The sequence below is a fragment of the Cololabis saira genome, chromosome 2, assembly GCF_033807715.1.
Source record: "Cololabis saira isolate AMF1-May2022 chromosome 2, fColSai1.1, whole genome shotgun sequence".
NCBI lineage: Eukaryota > Metazoa > Chordata > Actinopteri > Beloniformes > Belonidae > Cololabis > Cololabis saira.
In genome coordinates, this window is record NC_084588.1 from 33,221,382 (window position 1) to 33,233,997 (window position 12,616).

Genomic DNA, 12,616 nt, shown 5'->3' on the forward strand with positions numbered 1-12,616 from the left:
CTGCTAAATGACAGTAGTAGTAGAGTACAAATGAATTAAAGGAATAAAGTATCTGTTGTTAGTGGAAGCAAGTCTTTGTTTACAGGGATCCGTTTTGCCCTTCATCCTTCATTCCAGTCCTGTGTGAAATTTAGATCAGAGGTTAGTCCAAATTTTACCCCAATGGCATAACTAAAGGAAGATTTTTACACTGCACTTAATATAGGCATATGAAGGTCACCACATTAATGTCAAGTTGCCATAATAGAGAGACCTCAACTCACAACAACCACCATACCCTTTGTAGAGATGTGAAAGTAGAAAACCTGCTGTTTATTACAATATGCTTCCTCAAACTAGTTAAGCTTTAATACCGGCACAGGACGAGCGTCTGTTATCTGGCAGCTTACACAATGGATTTTACTGCCCTGTTGCCTGCTGTATGCTCCAATTTGCTCTAAAACCTGATATGGACCAAATGTCCTTGGAAAACCACTCATGCAGTGTTATGAATGACCCTCATGCAAAAGACGTCTTATGTGATTATCTGTACGTACAATGTGAGAAGAAATTCAGAACACAGGGCCACGGCCAAGGGCAACTAATGTCACATATTTGGATTATTAAATGAGCGTTGACAAAAACGTACTCAACTGATAAGTACACTTTATTGTTAATTACTTTCCTCTCATGATTTTTTATTAATTTCTTAAATAAAATTTCTGCTGGGCGGCAGGGATGAGAATCAGCACCTCCAAAACCGAGGCCATGGTTCTCCATCAGAAAAGGGTGGACGCTGCAGTGATCGGTGCAGCGTCCGCAGTTATGCGGTCGATGTACCGGACCGTCGTGGTGAAGAAGGAGCTGAGTCGAAAGGCAAAGCTCTTCATTTACCGGTCAATCTACGCACCTACCCTCACCTATGGTCACGAACTTTGGGTAGTGTCCGAAAGGACAAGATCGCGGATACAAGCGGCCGAGATGAGTTTCCTCCGCAGGGTGGCTGGACGCTCCCTTAGAGATAGGGTGAGTTCGGTCACCCGGGAGGAGCTCGGAGTCGAGCCGCTGCTCCTTCACATTGAGAGGAGTCAGCAGAGGTGGCTTGGGCATCTGTATCGGATCCTCCTGGACGCCTCCCTAGGGAGGTGTTCCAGGCATGTCCCACCGGGAGGAGACCCCGGGGAAGACCCAGGACACGCTGGAGAGACTATGTCTCTCGGCTGGCCTGGGAACGCCTCGGACTGCCCTCGGAGGAGCTGGAGGAAGTGTCTGGGGTGAGGGAAGTCTGGGCATCTTTGCTGAGGCTGCTGCCCCCGCGACCCGGGAATGGATAAGCGGCGGACGATGGATGGATGGATGGATGGAAAATTTCTGCTGTGAAAGTGTGACAGAGTAAAGATGGGTAATAGTAGTAATAATTGCCTCTAAGCGATATTAATAAATACTGTCTTTATTCACAGGAGTGGAATGAGAGCTTGGCCATACTTGCAGAGGAGCAAGCCTCGTCGTGCAACACAGACCCTTCCCTCCAACACACCTCATCTGTCACTCACCTAGGCTGGAACTCACATCTTTCCGTTCATGGCGTCGCCTCATTTTCGGACATAATTGATGCCTGGTTTGAGGAGGGAAATCATTTTCTCTACTCAAGCGGGCGATGCAGAGAGAATGTGACCTGTCAGCACTATACACAGGTACATGTACAGTCCAATCTGTACTTTGTAGAGTCATGTGATCAGAACACAGTTGGTTTTACCTCCAAACATGCTGATGTACTGTATTTGAACCTGCCATTGCTGTGCAGCTGGTTTGGGCTACCTCAAGTCAGGTGGGCTGTGCCACCCAGCTATGTCTGAACGACGGAGACCTCTGGGAGATATTTATCTGCATGTACTACCCTGGGTAATAACTGCTTACTTTCCCCCCCTAAACATGAGAATGCTAAAAACACAGTTTCACCAGCTTCTACTCTAGATATGATCACACTATTGTGCCCTGTTCTCTTTGGCTTCAGGGGTAACTGGGAGGTGAATGGTAAACTAGTGACGCCATACAAGTCGGGGGCATCTTGCTCCCTCTGCACTTCTTCTATGTCTGGCTGTGTTAGACTGTGGGACCATGTAGGTGGACTATGTGGTAAGAATGCATTCTATGTTTACAACTGGATTTGTAGTGCTGTGAGTCTGACAGCTAAAATGTTTTAAATCATCAGATGTATTTGAGACAATTTAAAAACCTGCATGTTTGCATCTTTTTCTCAGAAGTTCCTAAGAACCCGTGCCGCATGAGCTGCGGTCAACACGGCCATCTAAACTTCTCATCCTGCAAATGCCAGTGTGACCTGGGGTTCACCGGACGCTTCTGTCAGGGTACTTCTCATGAAACGGCATCTATTCTGTGCATCTTAACAAATATAGATAAAAAGTGGGGCATTGTGCTTGTGTCTGTCAGTTCGGTGCAGCGTGCAGTGCGTTCACGGCCGTTTCAGAGAAGAAGAATGCTCTTGCTTGTGTGATGTTGGCTATGGCGGGGCTCAGTGTGTGGGTGAGTGGAGTCTGCTTTAGTGCATCCTTCTTTGTGTTTCTATTTTGTATACCTCAGCAAGTTGTACTCTAAGACACTTCTGCTATTTTTACCAGTCTTAATGGATGCTCGTTCTGATGACAGAGTGAGCACTGCATACTGAGGCGTTGATGTAAGTTGCATCAAAAGCTCTTAGCAGGGTTTGAAATGCACTATACATTATTAGACTATGGGGTTACAGGCCCAGGGGTAAAGGTACAAAGTTCCTCATTCATCCAACTGAACACTAAGATACTTAAACTTAAAGGAAAGAAACACAATCTAAAAAAAAAAACCCATCTCACAGTGTATACCATCCACATGTTCTGTATTATTGTTAATATTGTTTTTTTTTTCTTAGTGTTTTTTCCCAATATTGTATCAATGTCTTTTTTTCATATCTATTTTGTTCTTTTTGTCCTTTGTATCAAAGTGTAGTCATTTAGTCTCTCTTTCTGGCTATTTCTAGATTGTCATAATTTTATTTTAGTTGCTTTATACCTCATTTCAGTGGCTTTTCAGAAATACATGTCTAGCATTTCTACATTTTTTCAAGGTCAGCGTGAGTCTTTTTCTAATTATTTGTTAAATTCAGGCTGTCTTCTATTTTTTCTCTGATTAATTTAGTACATTTGGCCATTCTTTGTCCTTTTCTATGTTTAACTCTAATAATAAGTAATAGCTTATTTTTTTAATGTTATACATACATATATATATACATACATATACATATATACATATATTCTATGTCAGTGTCTCCCAACCTGGGGTCCGGGCCCCCCCTGGGGGGGCGCCAGAGATCTCTGGGGGGGTGCGAAACTTATTTGAGGATATGCAGTTGTAAAAATTATATTTGCACATGTTAAATAAATATAAAATCATAATAACACAAAATGGAGTACAGTAATCCAAGTCTGTATAAACCCACTTAGAAATATATTTTGGTCATTTTAAAATACTAAGTTATTTATCAGGATAAAAACTTATTATATCATTATTAAACATTTAATCATACTACTACTCCAACAGGTTGTTAAAGGAAAAATGTTAAAAAAAAAATGTTGCTCTCATATTAAAAGAGAGATTTTTCAGAAATTATTTTATGTCCTTGCAATTATTTTTTGTGTGTATTTTATACATTGGTGACACAAAAGGAAGGTGATAAAAACAAAGTACAGGGTAAACCAAAGAGAAATGTAATCTTACAATTAAAGGTTTGTAACGAATAACTTTATCCTTTTGCTGCTAGTACGTACGGGTCGGGGGGCCCGGCTGGTCTTAGTCACAAGTAGGGGGGGCTCCATTGAAAAAAGGTTGGGAACCACTGTTCTATGTCATTCTATGTAATCAGAACTAGCATCCATTAAAATTGATAAAAGTAGCAGAAGTGTCTTTCAATTTTATACACATCTACAAATATAACGCTTTACAAGTATGAAACCTATTTGGGACTGTTAAACCTCGGAACCTGAGCCAAGATGAAAAGTAAATACCATTGTTGTTATTTTGAGTGTATCTGTGTTGCTTGTGTCTCTACAGAGAAGGTGAAGTTTCCCTTCCACCGTTGTGATTTGATGATAGATGGTACTTGCTTCATGGTGTCTTCAGAAACGGACACTTACTATGGAGCTAAAAGTCACTGTCAGGTGAGAGGCAGACGTGTTTTACTCATAGCGTGACAGGATCATTGATAATGTTATCATATCAAGCTTTTTTCTGTTCTTCGTTTGCCCTTTTCTCCATTTAATCAAACAGGAATTTGGGGGAATTTTAGCCCAAATCCACAGCCAGAAGGTTCAGGACATCTTGGCATTTTACCTGAGTGAGCTGGAGACGGGCAATGAAGTCACCTTCACTGACTTTGAAACCAGAAACTTCTGGATAGGTACAACCTTTCATCCTCGTCATCAAATGAATGATAACACTTAACAGCAAAGCCAGATTATGCTGTTTATCTCCATGTTTGTTTTTTTTTTTTAACCATGTGTACCTTTCAGTTTTAGTCGGTGGAGAGGCAGAGTACACAGATGAAACAGTAATGTTTTTGCTCTGCAGGTTTGACATATAAGCCTCCAAAAGACACGTTTCGTTGGGACACAGGAGAAATCCTTCGATTCAGCAGCTTTGCCTTTGGGCAGCCTGACAACCAAGGGTATGAGGCATATTTAGTAACAGACATAAGCTACTGCAGAGTACACCCTAAACAAAGACAGATAAGGACACTCGGCTCTAGATAAGCAAACACAACAAATAACATGAAATGTGGAAAAAAAAGCAATTTCTCTGAAAGGCTTAAATTTTTCTCTGCTGTCCATCTGCATTATGCCCAAGATTTAAGATAACTGCACCAAAATCAGAGGAAAATGTTTTTAATTGCCTTTGATCTTGAGACATTTTTGCTAAACTGTAAGTTTCACAATGTCCACTGGATGTCTCTTTTTCCCTTCCGTGTTTCAGTCATCTATCTTATTCTTATCTTCTTTCCCCACATACTCTTTGTTTTAAAAAACCATCTTGCTGAGGCTGCCTATTAACTAAATGATATGGTTTAATCTATACACTGCAGTGGTTTGCTTTGAGTCTCTATTAATCATTGAGTCTGCTGTCATAGTTAAAAAAAAAAAAAATCAAGTCTGTATCTGCGTCTTGTCCGTCTGTACGGCTCAGCTCTGTGCATACCTTACCGTATAACTCACCGCTTCTATTTCTCTGTCCAGTTTTGGAAACTGTGTTGAGTTGCAGGCTGTAAGTGCTTTCAACTGGAATGATCAGCGCTGCAAAACACGGAACAGATACATTTGTCAGCATGGTAAGGCTCCTTTCTAAGATCCCTCCAGGGGGAGAGTGGATGGAAGGGAAGGCTGAAGGATGAAGCTGCAGCTCTTTTTCTACTCCCTTTCGTAGCAGTATTATCAAGTGGATCCTTCTTGCCTGGAGATGATATTGTGAAGCACTGAATCATTGCGTCCCCCGACACGTTTAGAAACCCAATCTTTGGCCTTTTCTGTCCGAGGATATGAATACAAGAAAACATAACGATGACGATGCTTGAATATTCAAAATTCCAGTGACTTTTGAAGCATCTTGCATTTATCTAACTTCAACAAAAAGTTTAATTTTGCATGGTAAACTGTCAAATTGATGACTGAATGAAATTTCAGATTGAATAAAAATGAACACAGCAAATGGTGGTTGAGCTCCTCAAAATATCTCAGATAATTTCAGCCAGAAACATAACCTGAATAAATGACTTTATGTTACACATTAACAGGAATGAGAAGTCATTCACAAATGTGATACAACATAATTGTTTTTACTCAATTAGATTGTTTTTGTGATTGTTGAGAGTCAAAATTGAAATTGAAGATTTGATCAATGGCACACCCATTACAATGTGAAGGAAATGCCTTTCTTGAATATTTAAAGCCTTTACAACCTTTCGTTTTCATTTTTTGTAGTTTAAAAGCAATAGAAATGGAAAAATGACCTGAAGCAACTAAAGTTACCAGAAGCTTAGGCTTTGCTCTTTTGAGATCTAGTCACAAGGCACATGACAGATCATTCAGATTTTTCAATTTTAACTAGTAGCCTATCTTATGGGTTTTAAGGTGTTTAAAATATTTACCCTGTTGTATTCAAATTCTGTTATTCTTCAGCATTTTTGCAGATGGCGCTATGTTTCGTATAATGACAGTGACATTACTCAGTGAAGGTGTCGCTGGTGGAGGAAAGAATAGCTTTCACTAAATACTTGTACCTTCAGGAGATCAATATACAATATTCTGCTCTAGTATTTCCAATAAAACTTGACATTCTGCTCTCTGCGAGAGTAAAAACCACTTCAGGGCAGAATGGATCTGAGTCTTGACAGACCTCATAGCTGCAGAGCTCTGAAATCACGATTTACTACGAACTCCTTTAATGTCATGACTCTTCTCACTATGTCATGAACTTAATGGATATTTTATACCGTTATTAGAGATGATTGAACAGAAACTACCTTGATACTTATTTTTATAGTCTGCTTTAACTCTTAAAGCATGTGGTAAAAATGACCCCTTGATATTACAAGGAATGGTTTGATAAAGCCTTAATAAACAAGAATTTCACACAACCATTAGATTTGAACTATTTGGTTATTTCAACCATTTTCTCCTCCTTTTCTTCAGTTATTAAACAGACTTATTTTGTCACTGTCTCTACTTGCTTTTTCTACTCCCTTTCGTAGCAGTATTATCAAGTGGATCCTTCTTGCCTGGAGATGATATTGTGAAGCACTGAATCATTGCGTCCCCCGACACATTTAGAAACCCAATCTTTGGCCTTTTCTGTCCGAGGATATGAATACAAGAAAACATAACGATGACGATGCTTGAATATTCAAAAGTCCAGTGACTTTTGAAGCATCTTGCATTTATCTAACTTCAACAAAAAGTTGAATTTTGCATGGTAAACTGTCAAATTGATGACTTAATGAAATTTCAGATTGAATAAAAATCAGCACAGCAAATGGTGGTGGAGCTCCTCAAAATATCTCAGTTTCGTATAATGACAGTGACATTACTCAGTGAAGGTGTCACTGGTGGAGGAAAGAATAGCTTTCACTAAATACTTGCTTTATTCCACTAATGTACAGCTTATGTCGCTGGTAAACACAGTTTGGACTGATGTGTAAAATCTTAATCCACTGTGTGCAGTAATAATGAGAAAACAACACTAAAATCTCCATGTGATTGTGCTGACACATTTAAACATGCCTCACAGTGCAAATCAATAGCACTCAGTAATCACCATCAACATTCTACGAGCGATCGATGCGCATCGCCTCCACAGTGGTCCTCGGTGCTTAAACACACGAACCACCTCCATTGATCCAGAGAAATGAGATGGTGGCAGATGTTTAGTTTTGCCCATGTGAGTGTCTTTGCGATGGTCGGGTGTGTCATCTTGTATTGACCCCTCACAGCTGAATCTACTGTGAATGTCGTCGTCTCTGCTCAGGCGCCGTTTTAACAAATTGCTTTTTGAAGCCCTCGCAATATTTCCCTCTTTGTAGTTTCTGCAGAACCCGATTAGTAGATCATGATCCTGATAAGGAGAGAGCTGGAGAGTTGCATTCTGTTTGAGGTAGTTACTGCCTCGGTAGTGTGGAGGTCGTTAACAATGCTAAACTGATGTGAACATGCTCCCTCGGTCAATAGTCCTCCCCGCCATCTTCTCAAAAGAAAAGCAATATTTCACTTAAGCAACAAAGAGTAAAATGCATAAGCTGCAGTGCTGTTCCTGCTGTCAGAGCGCTACTTGGTTAATTGGTAATAAAATGATAAGTGAATATCACACAGCCTGAGGCAGACATTAAGCCCTGTTACTCCAGAGAGCTGTCTGTGCATGGCGTGAAATGATGAAAAAGAATCCAGTTTCCTGACTCATTAATAGTTTCTTCTGTCATCTTTATGTAAAACGCAGAATAACTAAGGATTTATGTCGCAGACCAAAACAGTATCATATGTTTTTGTGCAGTAATCATTCATTCAGACAGGACATGCTGCATGTCCTGTATGTTTGCATGGTTCCATAATGTTTACATGCATGTATGTATCTGTGTCCTTTGCAGCTGCAGATCATATTGCACAGTGGGAGGATGGAAGATGACCTGAATTTCTAAAAGAGCTAAAAGAGGTGTGCAGAAGTCTGAGTTAACAAGTTGGGAAGAGATAATGTCCAGTGTTGTTTGTGAATGCTTAAGCATAAACGTGGCTCAGACATACTGTATATACTGTACATGTTTGAAATATTTAAGCATTAAAAATTTGAACCTTTATCTCAGAAAAGTACTGTCTATTCTGTGGATACGTTCTTAAAAACGAGCTTCAACTGTACTTCTTCTGACCATCCATTTCCTGTACTCACTTCATCTTGCTCAGGGTCAAGGGGGTTTAGAGTTTATCCCCCCTGTTATCAGATGAGACTGAGAGACTGGACAAGCTGCCAATCAGTCAAAGGGCCTATCCTCGTGTGCCCTAGAAAACGATTTAGTCTGAGAATTAAGGGATGTTTGAGTTTGATTAATAATGCTCTTGGGAAACAAAGAAAAGGGAAATATATCCCACATAAAAACCTGCCTTAAAAACAGTTTCTCAAAAAGCTAAATAATTAGGCCTCCAGTTCCCTGCACATTCTTGATAAGTTAACAGAGGCCCATTGTGTGCACAGAATTATGAATGGAAATAGTTTTCATCAAACCAAAGTTTTTCAGGATTTATACTTTAATAGTTCTTGTAAATCACTGAGTCATATTGTTAATATATTGGCTCATTATTGACCAGGTCCACTTTGTACTCTGAAAAACAGCCAGTCAGACTCCAGTGGGCCCTGTGGGTTTTGGAGAGATCTGTGTTTTGGCACTGCTTCCCACAGATGCCATCAAGTCCCATCAGATTGGGAGTTTGGAAAGCAAATCTGAAAAAAAAACTTGTATATGTGCATGAGCCAAAGTAATATCCTTTTGCATACCTGAGGTCGTTTCACAAAAGCGGGTCATGTTGAAACTCCAAATATATTGAACCTGAACTTAGGGAAACTGAGTTTTCTGTTTCACAAAGCAAGGTTACCTAACCCCGACCAGACGGGTTCAGTTGACCCGGTTTCAGGAAGCGATGTAACTCTTACTCGGAGTCTGTTACCGCGGTAATTGACTCTGTGGAGTAAACCTGGTCAAGAGCATATTTACTTCAACATACTCCGAGTTACTTTCTGTTTTCTCACCTTCGTGCAGTTAAAACTTCAATTTCATCAATTTATCGCATTTTACAGATATCTAACGATGACATTCCACATTTGTGTCAGAAATCTATATTCATGATCCGAGTAGATTTTAAAGTGGCCAAATCAGACCTACTCATGACACGGTGATAGTTTTTAAAGAGGCTTGTCTTTTGTCACAGACGGCCGATCTAATCTCATCTTTCTGTGCAACACAAATAACACGTATGTTACTTCACACCTTGGGTTATTAATTACATAAGCTGATGTTTAATTCCAAATTTCAGTTTTATTAATAATGACGGATACTGAAGATACTCTATTCTATTATTAGAAAATGAATGACTGCGAGAAGTGACCAACTTATACCCCCCCTCTCCCAAACACAAACACACACACAAATTCTGCTTTTATTCATTTTCCAGGAGCCACAAAGTCATCAAATGATTAAAATTATTTAAAAGTTGGTAACATTAATTGCTAACCTGTCACCTTTGAGTTGCATGTCTGAAATATGTTTTAGCTTACTTCATGTTCAACCATTTAAAGGGTTTTTGGGGGTTATTTTGCGTCTACATGACTGAAAATATATTGATTAAATACAGAACATCTAGATTTATACAACAGTCATTAAATATTAAATATTTGTCTTCGAATTCACTCGTTGTTTAATTTTCTCCATCAACTGTTTTCTTCCCAGCAGCAGCTGTGTTGTAATTTTATCTGGATATATGCTTATGTAATATTGCACTAATATGTTCCGCTCTAACAAACTAAAGTAGGAATATTACTTCTGCTTACTATGCGTTGCCATGGTGAATCATATTATCGAAACTCCATTGATGATGGCTTTTTATAGTCGCGGTAACTCAGTCAACATACTCAGAGTTGACTGAACCAACAGCTTTCCTGAAACTGAAAAACTCTTAGAAATCTTTCTGTTTGCCGAGTTAGTTTTTTGACTCTGAAAGTTTGAGTTTGTTGAACCTCCTCTGTGTAACAGGCCCCAGGATGCAGGTTTTTACAGAAGAACCATGCGTTGTAACAAGATCAACAGTGCTTACTCATGGCCCGGTTTCCCAGATCAGTTAAGTAGTTCTTAACAGCGAAAGACTTCTTTCAAACCATCTTAAGGAGCCTGTGAAAGAAGTCTTTCGCTGTTAAGAACTACTTAACTGATCTGGGAAACCGGGCCATTAACTGTCAATCTTTATGTTAGGGCTGATTGGTGTACTAACTATCTTGTGATTTTAATCATACCAGCGACCATATTTTCCATCACTTTAGTCCAGCCTGAAACATCTCAACTGTTACAGTGTGTCTGTAATTATGGTGTCAAATGGCACATTATAATGTACTATTTAGCCTCTCTCTGGTAGCAGACTGGAAAAATAATTATATTTGAAGGGAATTTCATCATAATTATTAATTCTATCCAAGAACAAATGTTTTTGAACCATTTTAAAAATTCACCCAGACTTCCATATATTTTCCATTTCAAATAAGACTACACAACCGAAGTGAAGTTTGACTCCAACTGGAGCAGATATATTGAAAAAAGAAAAGTAAATGAACAACGTGTAGACTAAACAGAAATGAAACAACAAATATTTGCAAAGAATATTTACAGTGAAGCCACTAATGGGAAGAAATGGGGGTTTGTTATACTCATATTGTGGGGCATCAGTCACCCGAAGGTTTGGCATTGTGCCACTCGGTAAAACAGTTCTTGTCTCCGACAAAGCACAGAGGAACATGGCACTTCCTGCAGTAGACACGAGTCTCGACACGTTTTCTCCCCACAATATGGCACCACTGACTACTTCCTTTTGCCATCAGCCTCAATCTCCTCGGACCCATAAACCATCGGCATGCAGGTGCCTGCTGGTGGCTGTGGTGGTACTGAGAAAACACAAAGTCCAGCTTTTCTCTCCCTAGCTTCTCCCTGAAGATCTTTTGAGTGTACGGCTTCTTTCTCCTGCACACTTCTTTGTGGAGGAGGAAACTGTTGACCACTGCCAAGTCAATGAAATGGTAAAAAAATGTCTTGTACCATTTCATCGTCTTGTGGTGGATGGTGTATTTCTTTATCAGTGCGTCTGACAAATCCACACTGCCCATGAAACGGTTGTAGTCCATCACGATGGTGGGAACGGGAGTCTTTAAGCTCCACACACCGTTCTCTTTAACCTTCCTCTTCACAGTTCCTCCAGTAAAGGCCCCATGGATGGTCGAACACATGTTCACTTTGCGGGTGTCCTTCCACTTTACAAACAGAAGTCTGCCTCTTCTCAACCACTGCACGTCTCCCTTCGCAGTCTTTGGGAAGGTTATTGACCTCTGTCTTCGGATACCCAGACAGATTTGTTCTGATGGTCCCACAACACCCAATGTTTTTCTTGGCTAATTCCTCAAAGAGGGCCGGGCTGGTGTGTAGCCCCCACCAAGTGTTTGAAATGGCAGCAGGTTCCACACGGTGAGGTCCGACCAAGGGTGTCGGTGGACTCACTCTTCCCCTGGTACACAAAAAAATTGAATGTCTATGCCGTTTGGGCATCTGCAAGCACAAATACTTTATAACCCCACTTTGTGGGCTTGCCTTTCATGTATTGTTTCATGCTGATGCGGGCCTTTCTCGCCACCATCCTTTCATCAATACAAATGTTCTTGTACGGCTGAAAATGCATCTGACAGGCAGCCACTATATCTGTGTAAAGAGGCCTGATCTTGAATAGTCTGTCATATTCAGCGGTGTTCCTCTTTCTATCATTTTCCTCATCCTCTATTGGATTGCTAAAGTGCAGCGAGAACAGGATGGTTTCAAAACGCTCACGTGGCATTTTGTTACCCGGGAAGGAAAACCCATATGGTCAAACCTTCCTCCAGTAGTCTGACCGGTGGGGTACGGATACAAGGCCCGTGAAAAGTACGACAGACATGAAAATCCAATGAAATGAAATGAATGAAAGGTAATAGAGAGCCATACAAGGGACGTGGGTGGGGGGTGGGATGGGAAGTGTTGTTTTTGTGTGTGTGAATAATCCTACTTGCATCTGACATGTTTGTGACCTGTTATTTTTAATAAGTGCCTTCTACATTATTTGACTGAAGTCATTGTTATCCTGTCTGCATGTATATTGGATATGTTTCCTTATCATGTTCAGAATTATTTTATAATGTCTTTTTCCTTCTTTCTTATTTTCTTGGAACATTATGCTGGCATGTGTTCTCATATGTACATGCAATTTTTTATTTGTTTATTTATTTATTTCCTATTTTGTTGATTTATATTTGTTTGTTTTTGCTTTTTCTT

At 40.0% G+C, this 12,616-nt stretch overlaps 1 protein-coding gene across 1 annotated transcript in view; it reads left to right on the forward strand.

Annotated features, from left to right (window-relative positions):
• LOC133456494 (C-type lectin domain family 18 member A-like) overlaps positions 1–12,616 on the forward strand; it is a 124,141-nt gene that overhangs the window by 12,602 nt on the left and 98,923 nt on the right. The window contains exons 3-11 of the mRNA XM_061734978.1: positions 1,440–1,673; positions 1,784–1,881; positions 1,994–2,115; positions 2,241–2,348; positions 2,431–2,523; positions 4,081–4,187; positions 4,297–4,426; positions 4,597–4,693; positions 5,259–5,350. Coding sequence (XP_061590962.1) covers positions 1,440–1,673; positions 1,784–1,881; positions 1,994–2,115; positions 2,241–2,348; positions 2,431–2,523; positions 4,081–4,187; positions 4,297–4,426; positions 4,597–4,693; positions 5,259–5,350 — 1,081 coding nt within the window. The remainder of the gene's footprint in view (positions 1–1,439; positions 1,674–1,783; positions 1,882–1,993; positions 2,116–2,240; positions 2,349–2,430; positions 2,524–4,080; positions 4,188–4,296; positions 4,427–4,596; positions 4,694–5,258; positions 5,351–12,616) is intronic.